This window comes from Perca flavescens, chromosome 2 (genome assembly GCF_004354835.1).
Source record: "Perca flavescens isolate YP-PL-M2 chromosome 2, PFLA_1.0, whole genome shotgun sequence".
NCBI lineage: Eukaryota > Metazoa > Chordata > Actinopteri > Perciformes > Percidae > Perca > Perca flavescens.
The window spans coordinates 11184618-11210022 of NC_041332.1; the positions used below are offsets into that span (position 1 = coordinate 11184618).

The following is a 25405-nucleotide window of genomic DNA, read 5'->3' on the forward strand; positions in this document are numbered from 1 at the left end:
AAATCCCCCTGGCCCACAAATTAATATCAAACATTTTGAAGATCGAGGTGTAATTTTCATCAATGATGTGGTTTCATTTTAGAAATGACTCCTGTCACAACTGAACCTACTGATTAATTAATTTCTCAGTAATATAATATTTCATTGCAGGTTGGACTGTTGCCTAAGAATACCATATACTACACTAAAATTGTGGCATGTAGTTTATTACTGATAATTTAACTTTTGGCTTTATGAATATGTATTGTTTGGGTTTATACATTAATTAACCAAAGAAAAATATGTTCCTGTTTTCCATAAAGAATGTGAGCAGTACTTTATAAAATCTTGAACTAATATCCTATAAAGATGGTGATGTTCTGAGGATTGTACATCATTTCATTAAAATAAATCGATCTGTTTGACGCTTGAAATGGTAGAAATACAATGTCAGTTCCTTCAATGTATGCATTATTAATGCGTGGATTTTACTTGCCTATTTACTTCTGGCATCTTAATGGATCAAATACATCATTTGTGTGATAAGCACTGACCTGTTTGATCGCTGAAATCATTACGAGATATTGCATGATGTTCCCGGGGGAGGATGAGGCGGAGTTGTGGTTGTGGCTGACAAACCTTCAGCCTGCCCCCGTGCGTCTGACGTCATCGACGTCAAACGGGACTGTTTGTTCTGGATTTGGGGCGAGGAAGGTCTGCGAGCGCTGACAACCGACAGAAGAAGGTAAAAATGGCATTTTATGCCTTTCCGTAGAGGACGTTGGTATATCAAACGAAAGCATACAGCCCCGGGGATACGGTAAAAGGTTTACAATAGACACCGGGGGCGTATTTCGCGCGCTGTCAGTGTGCGCTTCGGCAAGCGGAGCATGAGCTGTCTTCGCAGGCCTTGCACCGGTTCGGGCACACGAGATAGATGCTTTTTGTATTTTAAGTTAGCGTGATTTTGTGTTATTGTGCATATTATGTGTTGAATCTTTCTTCTCTCAATACTTGCGTTAAGGTCGTTTTCGTGTCATTGGACACTCCGTGCTGTCAGTGTGCACGTTATCTGCAGGTCGGTATCATGCTAACCAGTTAGCTGCTAGGCTGTTTGTTTGTAGCCCCGTAGGCCGTATTCGTGACATAAGTTACGTCCTCTCGGCAGCGTAGTTTACGCACGATGGCGCAGGAGCTCATGTGAAGTGCGACGTACGTAACTTCGAGAATATCAATCCCGTCCAAGTTGTATTCTGAAAGGCCGTTTACGTGGGGAGCTGTCAGTTGCTCACAGTGGACATGGCGATGTACTGACAAGGAAGGTTAGCAAGGCAAGGGTGCAAAGTTGTTTTTGAATAAATTAGCTAGGTAGGTAGCTAGCTATGTCTTTGTGTTCACTGTTGTGATAAGTAACGTTATTCATGACATTTAGTTTCGTTAGCCTCTTTGCTTTCCTCGGGAAACCCGGTAGTTTGAAGAACATATAACGTTAGCTACGTGATACGAAATAGTAGCAAAATGGCTGATAGCTGTAGGATAATTAGCTAATGTACGAGTTAAAGTACGTTATTGCTTCACTATCCGATGTCAGGCGTTGCATTCAAATTAGCTGCGACATTGCTACATCATGTGAACGCAATTGCTTCGTGTCAATTCTCAGGATATTGTTGATATTTTTTTTTATTTAGATTTTTTTTTTTAGAGCTCAGCCACAGTCTACTGGCCAGTTAGAATTGATACTGTATTAATGGTTTGGTGAATGGCACCACAATATTGAACATAGTGTATTAAGAAATCTGTTCCCAATCTGTTTTTTTTTGCTTCCATTTAAGAATAATCATAAATACTTTATCATCCCTAGGGGAAAATTGGGTAAGATGCATATTCTACATACACACATTTAAGTTAAGTGAATTAGTCTTTTAATATGAAGATTTAGGTCATTAAGAGAGGAAAATGTTAGCTCAGGATAGAATAAAGACAAGTTATTGTCTTTGTTTGTACATTGACAGATTATTAGTGAGATTCCAAAAAAGGACCTTTTGAGTACCGTGACATACACTGTCAAAAGGCGTTACTGTAGAGGTCCAAGGTCAGAGTTCACTGTAGTCATCCATAAAATCAAGGAAACCTACGTCCTTGTCAGCTAGCTTGTCTTAAAGTGACTGAAATGTAAAACCACACAAGATAAACTATAGCACAAAAAACATGCACATGATGAAAGATGCCAAAAAATTATAAAGGACTGGAATACTGAGAATACTGTTAGAAAGTTTATTGTTTTTTGGGGCTAATTCCTGGGGAATAAAGAAGACAACATACAGATACATTATATATACAGCACCAGTCAAACGTTTTAACACATTTACCTTTTCACTTGAATAAGAAAGTGATTCCAAACTTTTGACTGGTACTGTACATGGTCTACGATGTGCACATGTAGTCCCCTGTGGCGTAACAAGTCCTCAAAGCCTATAGATTGCCAGCAGAATCAAAAGACACATTGTTAAAGGTCTCTTGCTTGCAGAGCAGATGTATAATTGTGCTACAGGGGTGTAGATACATTAGACAAGAAGTAAGGTGAAGGGTTATGACAGCTTAAAAACCGTTTCATTAAAGTTTTAAAGGTGGGTCAAAAGGCCGTCATGGGCTAAGAATTGTACAAGTATTATCGACAGTTCCAGTAAGAGAGGGGTCATTTCCAGGAAGAATGTGAATAAAAAACATTTTGTAATTGACTGTTGGTGGATCCCTTTTTTTAAACATTGCACAGGAGGAATTAACTAAAAAAAAAAAGGTGCAGCCTCAAATGAAGTAATTAGAAAAAGAGGTACAGGTAATATCAAAGCATTGTCAAATTTCGGACATCTGACAGGAATGGAACTTTCTTTGTGCCATTCCTGTTGTATCGAAAAAACATTTGGTCTTTGCCTGTGTTATAGGGCTCTGATCACGGCTGCTTACGACACAGCATAACCAAACATTAATCTGGGTAGTGTATTTTGATGTTCGTTGGAATCAACCCAAACAATTGTTAACCAGGCGTGCCTCGTTTCTTTATATCTCTTTCTCTCAGGTGTAACACTCGGCCCTCTGTCTGTCTGTGTTGTGGTTTCCTTGCCCCCACAGCGTGTCACTGACAAACCTCCGGTGTTACCTCAGGAAATCGCCGCCTCATCCACTGAGATATGATCACACAATTGCAATAAATCACAGCTGCATAGCTACAAACATGTGAGTCTCTGGAAAACAATTTGTCCTTTTTTAATATTTAAATGTGTCAAAATTAACCATTTGGCCTACAGAGGCCTTGATAGAAATGCTCACCATTGGCAAAATGTAGTCATTGCATCATTATTACTTTTTGCATCTGTTTACACTAGGGCTGCACGATATGATGAAAATATGCATTAACATTGAATATTGCGATAATGATATTACTTGCTAGGGCTGGGCGATATGGTTGAAAACTGTATCACGATATAAGTTTTTCATATCGGTCAATATCAATAATTATTGATATTTTTTATGACCTATTTAAAATAAGGACCAGGAGAAAAATATATTAAATTTAAACATTTTTATTTTAAACTTAACCCTGCTCTGATTATAATCCCCTCAGTTATAAAAGCAGAAATGTCAACACAACCATGGAAAACACTCAAATAATTAAAATGTAAACAGGTCTAAAATCACAATGAACACTTAACAATTATCTCTTAACATTAAGGTGCAAAATTAAAGAATGAGTAAGAAATGCTTAATAAAGTGTCATAAAATAGTGCAAAGTGTTAGCTAAATATAAGAAACCTGAGAAGGAACTATTTTCTGCAGGTTTAGTGCTAGGTTGGTAACCTGGCTTCTGGACAGTGCTCAGCATGTCTGCCTCCGTTATTTCTTTGTGGCGTTTAGTAAAGCGCTGATGCAGAGTACCTCTCCATGGCGCTCTGCTGCTTGTGCCGTGTTGCAGCTGCAGATGTTGTTGGACGTTGCTGGCGAATACGGCTGTGCTCCAAAGTGTGAGCGCGGCTAAAGTGGTAAAACAAGTTTATGGTAGTACCAGTGTTGGTGGGGACGACATTGGTCTGACTACGGTCAGACTTATAAAATCCCCAAAACTGCGATACTGACTTTTCCTGTTTTATCAACGATTTCCTCGCTCGCTGCGGCACTCACTTTCCACTCCACGCCGGTTCTGTTATTGAAGAACACGAGACAGCGATGTGGCGCAACCAAACATGATACTGTTACATGATTGGCTGTTAGAGTGTCACTCCCCACGTTGCTAGGTTGCCAGAGAGTGAGGGCCTTTGTTCATGCAACCAAACTTGATTCACAACCTCTGGTTTCTTCTGATGAAGAAAAACAAGTTATCGAACGTTTTATGGACCGCATTTTCTATTGATATTGATTGTGTCTATCGCGATACATATCGTTATCGTTTTATTGCCCAGCCCTATTACTTGCGATAAACTACTACTGTTCTCAGTTCTATATTTCTGCTGCTTTCAGTATTCTGCTACAACATTAAAGGTACCACTAAAAAAAGAATTGACAATTACATTTTAAAGTGCAGTTTTCTACTAATAATTTTCTTTCAACTAACACAAACAAATCTCTGTCTTTCTCGATATGTTGTTTATTGCTATTATTATTATCACAATGGCAATAAAAAAACAATATATTATGCAGCCCTAGCATGCACCACATAAGACCAAGGTAAATGAATTCTCTACAATACAGAATTGCATAACAAAAACTGTCAATTGTAATATTCAAATCTAGTGCTATTCAATAGATCGGCCTTACTGCTGCTCGAACTGGCTTTTTGTAAATAAATTGAAGGTTTTATCTAGCTCTGTAATTGCATGTTAAAGTGTACTTGAGTAAAGTGCCTTCTCACAACTTCATTGTAACACATACAGATTTTCACTGCAGTAGTACCTACATCGTAGACTCTGCCTTGTCTCCGGTCCAGTGTTTTAAATAGTTCTAAAATGTTGATCAAAGAGAGTGAAATTCCAAACATGGAATGAATTGCCAATGCCAGATGGACAGCAGCTGATACTTCTAGCATTGTACTGAATATAATTAAAAACTGCTTCTTACTTATGAAGATACATTTCAAATGTTTTTCTGAAATCTGTAACTGAGAGCTCAAGTAATTTGATTGATTTCGAATAGAATTGGGATGGTAGATGTTATTGATATGTTGTTTGAAAGCTATCAGCCTACATTAAAATAAACACTAACCATTGAGAATCGGAAAAATTATCTTCTGCCAACATTAATGGATGTTTCCCTATTTAGCCTAAAGTTGTGAAAAGAATAGTGTAACTTAACAGAAAGATGAGACGGTGTGTTTTTCTTGGGGGGATCTACCTTTCCAAGTTATCTCCCTCTCACATGCCAATGCCATTGAAGTAGAGCTGAGTGATATGGGAAAAAAATCAAATATCAGGAAGTTTTTGACCAAATACATCAATGGCGATATTGTAATGTTGACTACTTTTGTTTCACAAAATAATGAGAGTTTGAGAGTTTTGTTAAATAATCACCAATAATGTGAATTCAATAACTAAGTGGGTAAAGGCAAATAATAAAACTGCTAGTAAGTCTGGTAAGTTCAGAAATTGACAATTTTACTGTATGCCTTTTTTAAAACCAGGAAAAGACAACACTTGTGTCAGATCACAATATTACGATGTCCAAAATTTAAGATGATATCTAGCCATATACAGTGAGGAAAATAAGTATTTGAACACCCTGCTATTTTGCAAGTTCTCCCACTTAGAAATCATGGAGGGGTCTGCAATTGTCATCGTAGGTGCATGTCCATTGTGAGAGACATAATCTAAAAAAGAAAATCCAGAAATCACAATGTGTGATTTTTTTGAAACTATTTATTTGTATGATACAGCTGCAAATAAGTATTTGAACACCTGAGAAAATCAATGTTAATATTTGGTACAGTAGCCTTTGTTTGCAAGTACAGAGGTCAAACGTTTCCTGTAGTTTTTCACCAGGTTTACACACACTGCAGGAGGGATTTTGGCCCACTCCTCCACACAGATCTTCTCTAGATCAGTCAGGTTTCTGGGCTGTCGCTGAGAAACACAGAGTTTGAGCTCCCTCCAAAGATTCTCTATTGGGTTTAGGTCTGGAGACTGGCTAGGCCACGCCAGAACCTTGATATGCTTCTTACAGAGCCACTCCTTGGTTATCCTGGCTGTGTGCTTCGGGTCATTGTCATGTTGGAAGACCCAGCCTCGACCCATCTTCACTGCTCTAACTGAGGGAAGGAGGTTGTTCCCCAAAATCTCGCAATACATGGCCCTGGTCATCTTCTCCTTAATACAGTGCAGTCGCCCTGTCTCATGTGCAGAAAAACCCCCCCAAAGCATGATGCTACCACCCCCATGCTTCACAGTAGGGATGGTGTTCTTGGGATGGTACTCCTCATTCTTCTTCCTCCAAACACAGTTAGTGGAATAATGACCAAAAAGTTCTATTTTGGTCTCATCTGACCACATGACTTTCTCCCATGACTCTTCTGGATCATCCAAATGGTCATTGGCAAACTTAAGACGGGCCTTGAACCTTCCGTGCCATGCATGATTTCAAACCATGACGTCTTAGTGTATTACCAACAGTAACCATGGAAACTGTGGTCCCAGCTCTTTTCAGGTCATTGACCAGCTCCTCCCGTGTAGTTCTGGGCTGATTTCTCACCTTTCTTAGGATCATTGAGACCCCACAAGGTGAGATCTTGCATGGAGCCCCAGTCCGAGGGAGATTGACAGTCATGTTTAGCTTCTTCCATTTTCTAATGATTGCTCCAACAGTGGACCTTTTTTCACCAAGCTGCTTGGCAATTTCCCCGTAGCCCTTTCCAGCCTTGTGGAGGTGTACAATTTTGTCTCTAGTGGCTTTGGACAGCTCTTTGGTCTTGGCCATGTTAGTAGTTGGATTCTTACTGATTGTATGGGGTGAACCGGTGTCTTCATGCAGCTACGACCTTAAACAGGTGCATCTAATTTAGGATAATAAATGGAGTGGAGGTGGACATTTTAAAGGCAGACTAACCGGTCTTTGAGGGTCAGAATTCTAGCTGATAGACAGGTGTTCAAATACTTATTTGCAGCTGTATCATACAAATAAATAGTTAAAAAATCATATATTGTGATTTCTGGATTTTCTTTTTAAGATTATGTCTCTCATAATGGACATGCACCTACGATGACAATTTCAGACCCCTCCATGATTTCCAAGTGGGAGAACTTGCAAAATAGCTGTGTGTGTGTGTGTGTGTGTGTGTGTGTGTGTGTGTGTGTGTGTGTGTGTGTGTGTGTGTGTGTGTGTGTGTGTGTGTGTGTGTGTGTGTGTGTGTGTGTGTGTGTGTGTGTGTGTGTGTGTGTGTGTGTGTGTGTGTGATATTTATTACACAGCCCTACATTAAGGCTGAGCAATTTTATTGATATTTTATTCCCCAAGAAAGTATCGAGTTTTATGCCGCGAGTATCGATACATAAGTCCCATTCAAATCCCCCGTGTTTACCCCCGTTCACGTTGCAAGAAGAGCGATTTGGTCAGCCAGCCGCTAGTGTCGCTGTAGAGCAGCCAACGTCAACTGGCGGCCCACCGCCAAAACTTTTAGTCTGGCCCCCAGAATAATCATGAAATCACAAAATGTAAAGAGGAAAAAATGTGTTCTGTTATTTATCATTTCAAGCATTTAGAGCAAAAACCCAGCCCCTGTATTTACATCTCTATTCACATGCTGGGATTCTCTACAGCAATGACCGAGCTCCACACACACAGCTGAGCCGAGATGTGTGTGCGTTAAAACACACACACCGCTGAGCCGAGATGTGTGTGTGTTTAAAGGTTAAAACACGCAGCACCTGACTGGGAACGATACAGAGTTACCAACGGCCGCTGGGGCAGATGAACTCACGCTGTCTCTTTTCTGTAAATAGGCTACAGTTAAGCCTTCGTGAGTAGAAAGTCAATACTTATCAATGCACTCACCTGTGTAGACCGGCATAAACATGTAGAAAGCGATATTTCAATCGGCTCAGTCCACCGCGCTGTTTTACGCAAACACAGCTCTACTCTGCAAATAGCGAATTTTTACAATCAAGCTAAAACAAAAGCTGTCAGTTTGTAGTCTAACTGTTTATCTTAGGTTGCCGGGAATCTGGAAATGTTGACAAATTCTTGTAAACCTCACTGCTGGCTGAACAAACCAAATCCTCCGCTAGAGCGGACAATCTGGAGCTACTTAATATGCACGTGAATGACGCGATCGTTATGTTCAGTGATGATGATGATGATGATGCTGGTTGTATTATTTTGCAACAACAACGTTTCATTGCAAATGAGGCATACATGACGAGTGCATAGCCTGCTTATCAGTCCATTCATCATTAAAGCTGGGCTTTTGGCTTTTCCACTTCAACTTTTTGCTTCAGCCTCTTTGACAGTGACATGTTTACCCGACAACAGCCTCTCTTTCTGCAAGCATTTTCCAGCAATCAGGATGCTGCATACTACAATAATTTTTCCATAATCACAGACTTTAACCATCACTCCTCAGTGAACTGCCTCCTAGTCTGAGATCTTTTTCTAGTTAAAGAGCCAGTTATCATTATGGAGTTTCCATGTTTTTTAAGTGTTTGTTCACACTAATACATGAAAAAAAAAAAAAAAAAAAAGAGCATTAATTCAGTAAGAAAGTGAAAAAGAATAGGCGTATTAGGTATAAATTCATTTTATTTTATTTGAAAGTCCGGCTGCCAGAGTGCTTAAAAAAATTCTGAAAAAAATGTAGTTGATGATCCCTGCTGTACACTCTGTCCAGTCAGAGACATATATTGTGTAATTGATGTTTTCAGTTCAATTAATTAAATCCAAGTAAATGGAACACTCACAAGATGTCACCAAAATCACTCGGTCCCCTTTAAATCTTTCAGAAAATGATGTAAGTGTATTGAATTATATTGAATCGTATCGTTGGCTGAATATCGTGATATATATCGTATCGTGAGCTGAATATCGTGTATTGTATCGTGAGATTAGTGTATCGCTAGAGCCCTACCCTACATTGACATTGACACTGACACGGAGATAGAGGATGAAGGATCCATGTGGTAGTGGGTTGGTTTCAGGTTTGAGTTGTAATAACGAGGCTGACTGTGGTTTATATCTTGAGAAATTTAAATCAGAGTTGGCTTCAATAACAATAATAGTAACAGTAGTAGTGCCAGTGGTGATGATGCTTTTGATGACTGTCCTTCCAGAGAGTCGAGCGAGGAGTGTAATGGCCTGAGGGGGATCCCCCCGGTCCCACCTGCCCCTGCCAGGTCCTATCTGCTCAAACCGTCGGCTCAGTCACTGCAACCCACCTCTGCGATGGGAGACGGACTGGAGGCTGGCAGCAGCCAGAACCCTCCCTCTGCCCCACCGCCTCTCGCCTTCAACCCTCCACCCCCTGAAGCATGGAACCCCTCCAGACCCAAACGACAGACCAACCAGCTACAGGTATGGAGGTTTGTGTGTTTGTAAATATAAACTTTGGCTGGTGTTTGGACCTAAATTTGATATGATTTTGCTCTTTTTCAGTACCTGCTGAAAGATGTGTTGAAGACATTGTGGAAACACCACTTTGCATGGCCCTTCCAAGCTCCTGTTGACGCCATCAAACTCGGTTTACCTGTGAGTCATGTGTTTGTGTGCCTGTAATCAAAATCCAAAACACTTGATAGCATCAAAATAGCTGCATTATCTTTTTTTTTTTATTATTCAGCAGAAAAAGCTGCATTTTATTCAGACTTCCTTAGCTAGTGCATTGCGACAGCTGACTTGACTTCTTCACTGGAAAGAAAGTAGTATTTCTTCTAGGGCTGCCACTGACGACTGTAGTTGTCGACTAACCGGTCGTTTTGGTCTTAGTCGACTAAGATTTCTTTAGTCGATTAGTCATTTTTTATGCTTATTCATGCTTAATTACTTATTTCCAAGAAACTTCTGAGCACATTTATGGTAAACACAAGATTTAAAGTGGTGCTTTTGCAGGATTATTTGTGGAGAAACTCAGTTTTACAGATGGTTAATTAACTACATTTATATTGTGCTTTTCTAGTCTAGACCTCTCAAAGCACACAGCTCTGTCAATTAAATCAACTAATCAATTAGGCGTCAAAATCGTATAAGTGTTAGTCGACTAAGAATTTCTTTAGTCGAGGACAGCCCTAACTTCTTCTGTGGTCTTGTAGTTGTCACAGTCGAAAAGGAGAAACTAGTTGAAAAATACCTGCAACTGTAAAACCTGCACTCTCTGCAGTTAGTCTCTATTGTTTATTCATTTGAATCTCCTTTTGCTGTTATCAGCACAACAGTTAATTCTTCGTGCAGTCCATTGTCATTGCTGCAGAGTTTGGCTTTTCAGAGGAAGAATGTGAAAGTAAAATAACGTCCAAACCAGCACTATAGACAGATCTATATTATGCTTTATATGCTGTGTGATCCTATTAAAGGATATTTTAATTTTAATATTTTCGTTGTCAACAAATCCCATGAAAAGACCAAAACAAATATGCGTTGTCTCTCAATACTTTACAATTTCTCCAGCATATGTGTTTCTCTCAACCCCAAGCCCATTTACAAATACGATACTTTTGAAAAGGCTAAATACTTTCATAGAACAACTGGGCACTGTAGTTTTTAGCAAACGCTACTCAAACAGTAACTACTGTATTTATTGGGGACTGTTTTCATCCATAGATTTGCTGCACTAGTAAGTATTGTCGGCAGGACAACGTATGTGGACTTAACTTAAAAATAAACCCATGTTCATTACAATAAACCAACATGTCAGCCAGTTTAATGGTGTGGCCCGTAGTTTTTTTGTTGTCTTTTTTACAACAATGAAGGTCTATAGCACCATAATGAACTGTATCAGGTCTTGGCTAACCAGACAGTACTTTCATTGTTGATTTTGGTGTTTTTATGCGATTTCTTGATAACAAGAAAAATATAGACCAGAGTGCCAGGCTACTGCACCTCTGATATGTGCTACAAGTGACAAATTACACAGTTGACATGAATTGTGTATTTTGAACTGATGACAGAGAATGAGTTTAAAAACTGCATACACATACATTGTGTCTTTTCTCACATTCTTCATTTACTTTCGCCCTGACAAGATACTAATCAAATACTTTCTACCTGCTCTCCGTCTCACTTAAGGACTACTACAAGATCATCAAGATACCTATGGACATGGGCACGATAAAAAAAACGTTTGGAGAACCACTACTACTGGAATGCCCATGAGTGTATCCAAGACTTCAACACAATGTTCACAAACTGCTACATCTACAACAAGGTTAGCCACTGTCCACATAAGTTCTAGTCACGTGACTTTCCTGAACTTAAAAGTTCAGGTGACAAATTCTGGGAAAGCATCTGCACATAAAGAGCTTATGCATTCTAAATGTGTGCATGTGTTGTGTTTGTGTGTTTAGCCTGGGGATGATATTGTCCTAATGGCGGAGGCCTTGGAAAAGGTCTTTTTCCAGAAGATCACACAGATGCCCCAGGAGGAGAAGGAGATTGCTGTTGTCACCAAGGGACGCCGAGGGGGCAGACGGGAGCCTGGTATGAGTTTAGGATGCAGGGTTCAATTATAGGGGTTGCTCGATGGCCCGAGTCAAATAAAACAGCATGTCGGGCAAGTAGATATATCCACGCGCTTGTCAGTTTGGGCATCATCGCATCGTAAATGACGTCATCATTCTCTTGCCCCCGTCTGAGAATGCTTGATGAATGATTTGATTTGTATGTGCCTTTTGGCCAATCAATAATTGAGTTGGTGCTAGTGACGCTTTTGTTTTATTACGATATTTTATTCTACATTTTACATCCTTTTTTTTAATGTTTTTTTTTTTTTTTTATATTATATATATATATATATATATATATATATATATATATATATATATATATATATATATATATATATATATATATATATATAAAATTTGTATTGGGGCCAGTAAAAATTGACCTTAACGTTGAACCCTGGGATGTAATATGGACTGTCGGTAAAAGTTAAACAATTTGAAATTTTTGTTGCCTCACGAGCTTCCCTTTTAATAGCAAAGGTGTTAATATGTACATTAGGACAGGTTATTAGGGCTGTCAAAATAATGCGTTAATTTCGATTAATTAATCTGAGAAAAAATAACGCGTTAAAAAAAACTAATGCAGATTAATCCATTACATATTGACGTTTGACCCGGAGCCGTTTTAGCCATCATTCGACTGTAAAATGAAGGAGGGAGACGAGAATGTGCTGCCTGGATCATTGATTGGAACATTTAGCTACTTGTTACTTCTTCCTTATTTTTATTGTTATAGATTATTATCAAATCATTTAATTTTGACCATATGGCCTTAGCAATAAACAAGCCCTTATTTAATGTCACAGACTGTTGTTTAGTACCCTTCTTTTTTCTTTTCTTTTTTTTACTTTCTTAAAAAGTATTGGTTCAGGCACCGTTAATTATGTATGCGATTAATTTCGATTAATTAATCACAGAGTATGTAATTAATTCGATTACATTTTTTAATCGATTGACAGCCCTACAGGTTATGATTGTGTTTGTGACAACTAAATGGTACTAATCTAACCAGCCAAGCTTGTATGTACAGTTCTTATGTTGTCTGTACTGGTTTGCACTTTTCATCAGCTACACCTAGAATGAAACTTGTATTGTTAAATTAAATCTCGATTGCTACATGCCTGTTGCACCATTGTTGGTCATTTCACAATCCTTCCAACAGGTTTAAAGTAGTTGTTGGTAGGGCTGGGTACCAAACTTCAATACTTTTTTTGGCCCCAACCGAATTGCCTCCTTAGTATTGAGTACCGCAAAATGCCTCGTCATTCAATACAAAATTTCAATACCTAAGGAGTAAATCTCATCAGCATCAATGAGAAAACAAGCATGCACCATGCTTTTACCAAGATATAGTAATGCATGTGATTGGCTGTCTAACATTACGTGTCGTAGAGGCATACAGAAAAATTACGTTACGCACAGACTAGGGCTGAAACGATTCCTTGAGTAACTTGAATAATTCAATTACTAAAAATCCTCTATGCAAAATGATTTGCCTCGAAGCTTTGTTTAAACAATGTTACAAACGTATTGCTCACAATGTTTCCGCACGGATGATTATTACTGTCGCAGTTTACAAAATTAAGAAAGAGAACGTAAATAGTGAGGGGCAGGAGAAGAGACAGGCTGGAGAAAACGACAGAACGTGTGCAAAGTTTGGAATCAGTTCAGACGTAATTAAAATGAAAACTCTGTACAGTGTGTCTACTGCAAAATGGAACTAGCTTACCACAATAGTAGCACGACGTCAGTGCTTCAGCATCTCAACAGAAAACATTGAGTCTAACTTAATCATCCATTCCACGAAGCGGACCTGACAAAATAAGTAAGTAAATAACAGAGTGGTATGGACAATGAAACTACACCAAACCCAACCACTACCAAAAACAAAGACAAGAAAATATGTAGCGGTGACAGCAATTTGATCTGAAGAGCCGCCGACTTGTTGACTATCCCTTCGGAAAAACGGCTGATGGTTGCGCACCATTTTCTCTCTCTCTCTCCTCACGGAGGAACAGCTGCTCAACAATCTACTAGCATAAGTGTAACAGAGCTGTGTAGCATTGTAATAAAATATATAAATGGAAAATAGGTTGAGTTTAACTTATATATACTTATAAGCCTATATACAGATCAGTCTCAGGTTGAAACTTGTAGTTCTGAAAGTTAAGTTGCACAACTTAAGGTCATGTTTATGTATGTTTAATGTATCCCTTAGTTTGAGGTTGTTATTGCATATCAGAAAAAGTTTTCTTAAAAAACAATGTAATATGGCACTTAAATGCATTTAATGTTTAGTTTTTTGATAGATGATATTGTAGGCAATAAAAATTTAGCTTTTTCCGAAAATTAAACCAAACTATTGTATATTATTGTCCTTAAATAAAAAAAAAAGTATTTCTAATCCGATTACTTGATTAATCGATGGAATGATCGGTAGAATACTCGATTACTAAAATAACCGATAGCTGCAGCCCTAGCACAGACAAAATAAATAAGATTTGCGTAATGTTATAATTTCTTTTTGTTAAAATGGATTTTATAAAAATTGTTAGCGTTGTATCCTTTATTTAATCTTTGTGCTTTTCTTGTGTTTATATTCTTCCTTCCTTCCAGGTCTGATCTCCAAGTCCGATTCAGGCCAAGACTCATCCTCCCCCTCCACCACCCCACACACACAGAGCTTCTCATCCCCGTCAACCACCCCGCAGACCCGTGCCCCACCCACCCCTCAAGGCCCTCCCGTCCTGTCCCTGGCCCAGCCTCTGACTCTGCCTCAGCCCCCACGCGTGCCTCCTACTCCCACTTCCCACGCACCCCATCTGGGTCCTCCGTTTCCCCTCTCAACGGCTGACGTCCTGGCCCAGGGCATGACCTCTGTTCCCCCTCCGGCCCCAACGCACCCAGGCCTCCATCCCGCTCCGATGCTGCAGAGCTCCCCCGCCCTCATCAAGGTATGGAGAACGCCAGCAGCCATTATTAATAAATGAATTCATCACAAGCTGATGTTGTTGTTGTTTTTCTAACCTCTGATCCCTGATGTTCCAACAGCAAAGGAAGAGCCAGAAGAGGAAAGCAGACACCACCACACCCACTGCCAATGACCAGCTCAGCGAATCATCTCCCGTCTCTGCTGAGATTCGGCCGCGGCGAGAGAGCATTCGCCCATCCAAGACGCCCAAAAAAGACACGTCGCAGCCGGACTCTCAGCATCACCTGGGTGGCAGTTTGGAGGCGGCAGGGACGGTTACGCCGAAGCGTCAGGAGCAGTTGCGTTTCTGCTCACGTCTCGTCAGAGAGATGCTGTCTAAGAAACATGTAGCATACGCCTGGCCCTTCTACAAGCCCGTTGATGCAAAAGCTCTAGGCCTCCACGACTACCACGACATCATCAAGCACCCAATGGATCTCAGCAACATCAAGGTGATTTTATTAGGATTAGAGACCAACATATAATAGACCACAGGCTTTTTCCCTGGTTTGTGGACAACCTAGGTGCACATATTTGGTGGGATGTTTAGGGGTCCTCCCTGACGTGATTTTCAATAACTAAATGCAATTCCACATCATTTAGAACCATTAATATTACAATATATGTGTCTAAACATTATAAAAGCTAGAGCAGATAACAAATAACAATTTTAAGAGCTTAAAGATGAAACTTGTCCACTGGGGACCACAATCATGAGATCTGAGAAAAGTCATTTTAGGCAGTTAGTTTTGATGCTCACATTGATTTTACATTCATTCGTCTTAGGTGGTGCCCAAAACGGCTTGGGTGCTGCACCTAAGCCTCCTAATGGTAGGAAAAACCCTGGACCATGTGTGGCAGCAAAAACCCTAACCCCAACCTGCCAAACTTTTTGTATTTGACAAATTAACTACCCATACAAGAACTTAACCTAAAATGCAGTAGAAAATGATGAGGAGGAGAATGAAAAAAAGAAGGTAAAGAATATTTATTGTCTGATTAAACCTTTGTTTGTTTATTTTGGATTACCTTATTCTGTACTTCTTCTTACGGTCATCTTTCAGTATTTCTTTTATAGATACAGTTTGGTTGGTACAAAGGAAATATTCAGGTGGAAATACCCACCGTTCCTTCAGCAACTCACAGCTTTTTTTTTTTTTTTTATTATTTGGAGGGGTTGTGATCATGGCGGTCCATTTGTTTCTCTCCTTCAGAAAAAGCTGGACAACAGGCAGTACAGAGACGCTCAAGAATTTGCAGCAGACGTCCGGTTGATGTTCTCCAACTGTTACAAGTACAATCCCCCAGACCATGATGTGGTTGGCATGGCGCGCAATTTACAGGTAATCCACAGGTCATCCATGTCAGTCAGTCCATAATAAATATTATATACACTATATGACCAGGGCCAGATTAACCTACTAGGGGGCCAGGGCAAAAATGACCCATGGGCCCCTCGACCCTGTTCTTCCCACTGTATGTTCATTGTATATCAGGGGTGTAATGGTGCACAGAAGTCACGGTTCAGTTCATACCCCGGTCACAGTTTAGTACGAGTTCAGCACAGCAGAATTTTTGGGTTTACATTTTTTTTTAAGGATAGGTTTCTTTTTAATTATTTTGAACAGACAGTAGTGCAAGTATGAAAGACAGACACAATCCTCTTGCTGGGGACGGAGGTAGCATTTTTCCCCTGGCAACTTTGGTAAACTATTTTCATTATAAAAAAATGAGGACCATTTATAACACTATTATACTTTACAAACACTAACCAAACCGGCAATGGGAAAAGCATCTCTTATGTTATGAAATAAAAAATAGAAATTTATTTTTTTTCCTCATCCCAGTAAATGGCACACAGTGACACTATTGAATGTGCATTAGCATGTTCAATGTGTTTCCATTCACGTACTGTCACGCTGACACTGTCCTCGTCTTATACACAACTCTCTCTCCTTTGTTGTTGTAGAACCCTCAGGCAGGTCTTCTAGCTCCACCGTTTTATTTGCTCACACCATAGGGTGACTGGCAAGTACGCCAATCAGCTTGTTGTCAGCACATGTTGCTTTAAGTTTACAGATAACGTTATTCCGGCTAATACGTGTAACGCGGCCTTTGGTTCTGCATTACATGCATCAATCTACATCCCATGTATTCTGTGAGCAGTTCCGTCCACCAGACTGTCACCCCTTTACTAGGGATGAGCATTTAAATCAAAAATACTATTCGATATTCGCTGTTTTTTTTTTTTTTAATAATTTAATGACTAGTCAAAGATTTGAAAATCATGACCCATCCCTTCCCTGTACTGTGACAGTTCAGGACAAATACACAAACCTTTACATCCCCATTGTATATGTGTTAGTAAGTCATTTGTGTTTACATGATTAAGCACAATCTTATTCAAGAAAATGCATCCTATCCGCACCAACAGTATTCTAAAATAATAAAGGCCTTGAAACTGATTTAACTAGGATTGCCTAGGGATGTAATATTTAGGTGTCCACATTGTGTAAATGGTTGGTATTGTTACCTAGTTCCATGTTAGATCCAGCTTCCAAATACTCTTGTTTTTTATTCCTGTGTTAAACATATCTACCTATTGTACCTATTGGTTTGTGGATCAAGTAGAGTTCACAGTTTCTCCTGCCGTCCTCCATCCTAACAGGACGTGTTTGAGATGCGTTTTGCCAAAATGCCTGATGAGCCAGAGGAGCCCGCCCCTGTTCCCACCCCATCATCGGCCCTCCACCCTGCCCCCTCCACTCGACAAGCCCCGCCTCCTCCTGCTGTCTCGGAGAACGACAGCTCCAGTTCCTCCGAATCCGAGTCCTCTGGAGGAGACTCAGAACACGAACGGCAACACCGATTGGCTGAGTTACAGGAACAGGTTAGAGGATGGAAAATGAAGGGGGAGGGAGGCTTATGAGACACAACAGGTGGGTGGGCCACGCAGAGCAGCTTTACCGAATGTGGGTGAATGCTGAGACACGGAGAAGGAAATGTGCAGGATTCTGTCTTTTTCGTCTCTTAAGACCACCACTGTGTGTGTTTGTGTCGTCTAGCTTAAAGCTGTCCATGAACAGCTGGCAGCACTCTCCCAGCCCCCAGCCATCAAGCCCAAGAAGAAAGAGAGGGAGAAGAAGGAGAAGGAGAAGGAAAGGGAGAAGGAAAGAGAGAAGGAGAAGAAGAAAGAAAAGCACAAGAAGAAGATGGGAGCAGAGGAACCTGCGGAGGCCCCTCCTTCTGTGGTGCTTCAGACTTCTAAGAAAAACAAGAGCAGCAAGGAGCCAATCGTTGTTAAGAAGGAAAGGAAAAAGCCTGGGTAGGTGTTACAGAGAGATAAGTGATGTTATTGTAGCTGTGTTAACCGGAGCTAATCTAATCATTTGTCAATCACAGGAAGAAAGAAGGAGTTAAAAACAGTCGCCCAGTTTTGCCTCCTCAGCCGGGGCCAACCCCTCTCGTCCCCTCGGCCTCCCTGGAAGCAGAAGATGAATTGGGTATGTATATGAAAGATATGTTGAGCATATTTATTGAAAAAAAAAATCATAATCACAATTTATTTTTGTTAACATTGAAATCACAATTATCCAACATGATTACTCATTGTCTTTTGGAAATGTTGCAGTTATTGAACTTAGAAAACTGAAAGAAATCAACAGAAAAAAACAACAACCTTGAACTGTGAAATTTCCCTTAATTCTTTTGCCGTTTTGAACTGTCTTTTTCCATTTGGAACACGAGACAAAATAAGTGTTTACTTGGAAAACGTAATTTGCAAAAATATTTCTTTATTTTTTTTATTCATCTGTTTTTGTGATCACTAGTAGCCGAAATCTTAATCGCGATTAAAGAATTTAGATTAATTGCACAGCCCTAGTTTAAAAGTGTTTGTGTCTTGAACAGTGGCCCAGTATCAGCCTGCCAATATGTTTTCCTCCTCAGATGTATTTGGGGGCATGTCCGGTGAGAGGTGCAAGCCGATGTCGTACGAGGAGAAGCGCCAGCTGAGCCTGGACATCAACAAGTTGCCCGGAGACAAATTGGGTCGCGTCGTGCACATAATTCAAACGCGCGAGCCCTCGCTGAAGAACTCCAACCCGGACGAGATCGAGATTGACTTTGAGACTCTGAAGCCCTCCACGCTGAGAGAGTTGGAGAAATACGTTTCCAGCTGCCTCAAGAAGAAGAAAAAGCCATCAGGTAGGCTGTTTGAGTGCTCAAAACTTCTTTTTAAAGGATTGTCATGAGACTTGTCACCTGAGTCATTGCACTTGAACATGAAGGTCTTGTTCTACCACTCATAATTAAATGCTGTTTAACTGTCAGGCAGTGACCCTTCTTCAAGACAACAGACAGTCTAAGGATTAGTTTATCCTGTTTTACAGCTTCAAGACTACACAGGAATGCTCTTAAATTACAAGGGCCATTTAGTCAATATTATCATTTATTGATTTTCAGTGGTCTCATTCTGATTTCTGTTTTCCAGTCAAGTGATTCTAAACAAATTGTACTGTAATTAAAAACCAAATTGGTAGTTTCAGTTTTAGTTTTACACACTTGCTGCCATGTCATGAGCAACACTGTAACACAGTTTGATCGAAAATCAGTTTGATTGTATGTAATTTAGGATATGTTTGCTATATTGCAAAATACACTATGATGATAATTGAAAACATTAGTAATTAGCTCTATGCATTAACTTATTCATTTTTAGTTTATTCAGTCAGTCACTGTATGTTTGCCCAACTGTTAATTAACTTAAATAAGACTGACTTTCTTCTTCTTCTTCACACTGGCTAAATGTCTTGTGTTCACACAAGTCAAACAGAAGCAGTCTGCCAGTTTCTGAATGTTTTGGGTGTGTTTTGTTGCAGTAGAGAAGCCTCTGGAAATGACAAATGTGACAAAGATGAAGACGGAATCCTCATCATCAGGCAGCAGCGACTCCTCTGACAGTGAAGACTCTGACAACGGTAACACAGACACACAATGCCGTCAGCAGATCTTTTTTTGAGAAACATTTGCTGTAGTTCTTCAGCATATCAGCGTCCCTCGTATTTCCTTGTTATATATATTTCATATACCTTTTGTCCACCAGGGCTGGTTCCCAAGCTGCAGAAGAAGATCCTCACTAACAAAGACACCAAGAGGCTGCACAACCTGTCCCTCAGTACCGGAGGGGGTCCAGTCGCTCTTCAGCCTCAACCCCAGCCTCAGCCTCAAGTGGTCCAGTCCAAACCACCATTTGTCCCCCCTCCCCCTGTCCAGTCTCTGGACTCCTCACAGCTGATGGGCTCTGGATTCGATCCTCTGGCTCAATTTATGAACCCTCACCTGGCGCAGTCAAACGCCGAGCCCAATCCAACCATTACTACTGCTGGTGCCGCTGCCGTCGTGTCTGGCCTCTTCAACGCAAACCCACCCGTTGTCCAGACGCCCACTGAGACGCTCCCTTTCCTAAACCAACATCCCATCATACCTTCACCAGGTATGTTGCATCCGTGCACTTCATTTGGCCATGATTGCGACAATATTCAGGCATTTTCAGGTTGCATGTGATGATTATTTTCATTATTAATTAATGTCATTGACTGCTGACTCCTCACTCCTCTAAACGGACTTAAATTATATGGCGTTTTTCCATTACATGGTACCTGCTCGACTCGCCTCGACTCGCTGTGCGTCCGTTTTCCATTGCAGATTTTAGTATCGCCTCAGCGTGGCTGGTCGTCATAGCGACTGCCGTGGGCGTGGCTTAGTAGCTTGCTTTCCCATTGACATATCCCCGACGCATTTCCTGGTTCTCTGTCTCAGTAAACAACATGATATCAAAGAGATAGTTAACGTTTACTGCTCCAGATTTCCCACCGTGGTCACATATATGTGACTCTAGAGTCGCTACTCGCTGCGGAGCGTCACTCTCTCACTTCTCCCTCGCTCACTAGCTCCCCACACACACACATACGGCGACTCGACACAGACACACATCACACATGCACACACCAGCGCACCAGTATAACCATCAGGCCACTTGTATGCTACGGAGAAAGCTCTGCGTGTAGCCTCCGGCAGCAAAAAAACACCGCTGGCTAAACTATTGAAAAATGCCGTCTCTCGCTAGCAATGCAGTGATCAGTGACACTTCTTTCCGACCAATCAGCAGCCTGCAGGGTTTCACGTCACCTTCCCGGCTCGCCTCAGCTCGCTTGGAACCTCAACTGAGCAGGTACTAAAAAAAGTACCTGTTAGCAGGTACCAGGTACTTTTTTTCGTAATGGAAAACCAAAAAAGGCGAGTAGAGGCGAGGCAAGTAGGTACCATGTAATGGAAAAGCGCCTTTAGTCTGTCAAAAAATTGTGAAAAGCACTCCGATACCAAACAACATTCAAGTTTTATCTTATACAATTTAGGATTTTCAACAGATAAAAGTAGCAAATCCTCACATCCCGAAGAGCTATAAGAAGCAAATGTTTTTTGATTTGTCTAAACATTTCAACCCGGAATTTATTTTTTTAATTGCTTTTTTAAAGACAAAGGTTTTCGGTCTTAAAAGGGAAAAAAAACTCATGTTTTCTTGTTTTTTTTTCCCCCCATCCCGCTCTTCTTGTGTTTTGCAGCGATCCACAATGCTCTTCCCCAGCAACCATCAAGACCTAGCAACCGAGCAGCGCCGCTTCCTCCAAAACCCTCACAGCCTCCCCCATCCTCGCTGCCCTCCCTGCCTCCATCCTCCTCACCCAAGCTTCAGCCCTCGCTTCCACTTGCTCTCCCCCAGCCTGTCCCTCGCCCCCGTGTCCCTTCACCCACATCGCACGGCATCTTGGGTACCCTCTCGGCACAACCTCCCCAGGCCCTGCTGGAGGACGACGAAGAGCCGACGCCCATCAGTTCTCAAACCCCACCCCTCAGTCAAGTTCACAGCTTCTTGCAGTCGCTCCAGGCTCGACCCACCGCGCAGCCGCAACCACAGACGCTACACGCGCATACACATACGCCGGCGCACGGAGCCCCTCAGCTGATGCCGTCAATGCACATGCAGGCTGTGACAACAGCCATTCCCGCCCTGACACAGAGACACAGCTCAGGTCACGCGCACATGCGCCAGCCTTTCCCACATACACATACGTCAACGTCACAGCACCAGAAGGGGGTGGCTCTGCAGCAGAAGGTACAACAGATGCAGCAACATCAACAACAGCCATCACCACGCAGCAAAGCAGAGCCTTTCCCGACAGGTAAGATCTCTATACTTAAGGCAGTGGTTTCCAAACTGAGGGTCTGGACCCCCCAAAATGATCAAAGGAAAAAGAAAAACATCTTATTCTGTCACACAAATGTGTTTCCTGAGTCTAAAGCAGGGAATAAATTTGGGGCTTAAGGGGCCATCCACACGGAAACGTTTTTTGTGCAAACGCACATGTTTTGCATCGTTTGGGCCGACCGTCCAGACTAATCCTGCAAACTCACTGCCTGAAAACGCACTTTTTTGAAAAATCCGAAAACTGCTCTCGTTTGGCTTCGTATGGATGATGAATACGAATCTGTGTCGATGATGTCATCGCCACACCCTTCTTTTACACCCTCTCCCACGGCCGCTGATGCACACAACTGCGGTGAAGCTAAACGAGCATGTCCCATCTCCATGGTTACACCAGCAGACTTCATCTAAATACTGTGTCTCTGCTCCCTGACCCTTCCCTCTGGACTCTCTACACAAGATATATTGCTAACGTTATGTAGCCAACGTTAAACATCGCTAAAGTAGCTGACCGCTCAAGCAGCGAAGTAACGTTGACGTTAGCTGCTATGGCTATCTGTTTATAAAGTGGAAGTAGATAACTTTATCAACTAGCTAGCTAATCTGTCTGCTTATCAACTCCTTGAACGGATTATAGTAACTTTTACCACGGCTTATTGTAGAAAGGCTACTGCAAGAAAAACGTATAGATTATTAAAATGACATCATTCATGGATCATTGATGTTTGTTTGACTGCCGATGTTAGAGCTAGCTAACGTTAGCACGCTAACATTAGCTTGCTGCTAGCGCGCTGCCATCATGCAAAATAAAAAGCAATCCAACAGCACATTATACAATGTAAACAAAGACATGTTTTCTTGTGGCGGCCTTTATAAAATGAGCAGTGGTGAAAGTTATTATAGTCCATGGATGTATTAAGAGAACGTTATAATCTAGCTAGTCGTGTTATTGTGGGAAGTGGAAGTGACTATGCTCTTCTTCTCTGTTTTTTGGTGAATTTCTGTAGCAGAACCAGCACCGCCTATAGGCCTGGCATATGAAGTAGCGTATTGAGTCATTTACAAATGGATTTGTTCTTGAAACGATTCCAGGGAAGACGGGTAAAAAAATGATTGTTTTGGTACATTGTAAGTAGTAGAATTAATTGGGGCTTATTTGGATTTTTTTTTTTTTTTTTTTTTTACCCTCTAACATGTTGAGAAACCCAGTAATAATAGGACAGTAAGTAAATGGACCAGTATTTTAATACTTACAACACACTGATGTCATGTTTTGTCTTCAGTGAAAGTAAAACCAAGTTGAATATATTGCGTCATACCTGCATCTGGCCATGTTGTGGAGCAAGCAAGCTTCCTCTCAAAGGACAGCTACAACCTGTAAGATGAGGACCTCGTGACCAGTGAATGGAGCTGAACACCTTTTGGGACTGATGCATATCAAACTGCTCTAAATACTGATATTAAATATTGGAAGCACTACAAAACGCTGCACTCGTAAATGATACTTCAAAATAAAAGCGTTACAGTTTGTATTCTAAGATTGGGATTATTTATATTTACAAACTTGACCCTTAGGCTTGGGAAACACTAGATATAAGCATAGTGTAGATGTCACTGCACATTTAGTTACATTTTGAATTAAATAGAGGAATTTTCTGCAATGTTTCCTATCCTGTTTTTCTAGGTGTCCTGCGTGAGAGCCCTTCCCCCCTGATGATGCATTCTCCTCAGATGCCTCAGTTCCATCCAATGGGACAGCAGTCACCCTCCCAGACCAAGAAACTTGTGAGTAGAGAGAGAGAGAGGGAGAGAGAGAGAGAGAGCTCTTTGTATGTAAATTTACTCTGTCTGTGTAGGAGCAGAGGTCCAACCTGGTGGCGGTCAAAGAAGAAAAGCTTTCCCAGTCGCCTGTTCTGCCCCCCTCTCCCTTCAGCCCTGCCATGCGTCAAGACACACACAAACACGACAACAAACATAGTGAGTACAAGAGTTTATGTCTACTTCAGTATCCATCATATCTAAAGCCAAAGAAGCTACCATTTATTTAGAAGTTGCAGAAATAAATTGCCCAAATTTTGGTGCTCAAAGCTGAGCAAGGTGTCAGAATCTTAAATGGCAGAATATTGGTTCCTCTTCTTTGTCAAATATAAAAGTGATATGTGTGGAAAAGCTGCCCGCAGTCATAAGCAGAGGTTAAAGGAACACAACGACTTATTGGGACTTTAGCGTATTCCCCGTAACCCCCAGAGTTGGACAAGTCGATACATACCCTTCTCATCTCCGTGCGTGTTGTAACTCTGTCTGACTCCCCCAGCGCTAGCTAAGCCTAGCACAGATCCTGGAGGTAACCGGCTCCATCTAGCCTACTGCTCCGAATAAGTGACAAAATAACGCCAACATGTTCCTGTTTACATGTTGAGATTTGTATAGTCACAGGGTGTACAAATACCACGGTCACTATGCTTTTAATATCTAGTAATTGTTGACTCTATTACTCCAACTCTGAGCAAACTCCAGGCGAACTCTCTGCTCTTCACCACAGGTTTTCAGGTGCTACTAGTAAATCACTCCGCAGAAGTAGCAGTGCTTAACCTTTCTGAGAATATAGTTCCCAGTTTGTATACAGTTAGAAGACAGCTGTGTCTCATGTGACCTTGTTATTTGTAAACCCTGTGACTATACAAATCACAACATGTAAACAGGAACATGTTGCTGTTATTTTGTCACTTATTTGGAGCAGTAGGCTAGTTGGAACCGGTTACCTCCAGGATCCGTGCTAGGCTAAGCTACCGGTGGAGCCGTCGGAAAGAGTTACAACACGCACGGAGATGAGAAGGGTATGTATCGACTAACTCTGGGGGTTACTGTGACTAAGCTAAAGTCCCACTAAGTTGGCGTGTCCCTGTTAAATTGGGCTGGAGCGCAGCGCCGCCTCCTCCGGTCCACAACACACCCTGCCGGAGCTCAGCTCCGTCTCCTTCAACACCAAATATTGTTATTGTCATCTCCTGGCAAATACATGGCATATGAGACTGAATAATTAGCAAGACTACATGGAATTATCAGACGTCATAATGCATTAATCGCTGCGTTCTCTGGTTCAGCATGCAATCCGTAATGGTCCCAGAGCATGAGCTGGAGCTTTTTGATCAAATAAATGTGTTGTCACCCGACACCTGGCCCTCTCCAGTGCCACTGCTGTATGGAGAACAGAATTGAGGCAGCTGTGTGATAGTCTGGCAATGAACTGCTGTTGAGTTGAGTAATGACCTCCCGTGTCGGTGTGATTAAATCAAACGTAACCTAAACTGCCAAAGAACTTGGCCCTGATTCTCTTAAATCAACATCATTTTCTTGTTTAAAAAGATTTTTACATATTTGCCAACCAAACATGTTCAATTTCATAAATTTTTTTCCGAGGGTGAAATCCGTTGCCTGCCTGTTAACATTAAAGTTAAAACATAATAATAAAGTAAGTGAATTGTAAAGTATTTCTCTTTGTTT

The 25405-nt window shown here is 41.1% G+C and overlaps 1 protein-coding gene across 1 annotated transcript in view; it reads left to right on the forward strand.

The window, feature by feature from the left end:
- The first annotated feature begins 555 nt into the window (after positions 1–555).
- Positions 556–25405, forward strand: part of LOC114561972 (bromodomain-containing protein 4-like) — a 29083-nt gene continuing 4233 nt past the window's right edge. The window contains 19 exon segments of the mRNA XM_028588156.1: positions 556–724; positions 3109–3213; positions 9282–9522; positions 9604–9696; positions 11230–11274; positions 11276–11368; positions 11508–11640; positions 14283–14620; positions 14718–15089; positions 15852–15980; positions 17306–17527; positions 17703–17962; positions 18040–18140; positions 18586–18843; positions 19518–19616; positions 19742–20131; positions 21261–21878; positions 23586–23686; positions 23758–23878. Coding sequence (XP_028443957.1) covers positions 9394–9522; positions 9604–9696; positions 11230–11274; positions 11276–11368; positions 11508–11640; positions 14283–14620; positions 14718–15089; positions 15852–15980; positions 17306–17527; positions 17703–17962; positions 18040–18140; positions 18586–18843; positions 19518–19616; positions 19742–20131; positions 21261–21878; positions 23586–23686; positions 23758–23878 — 3502 coding nt within the window. The 5' untranslated portion in view covers positions 556–724; positions 3109–3213; positions 9282–9393.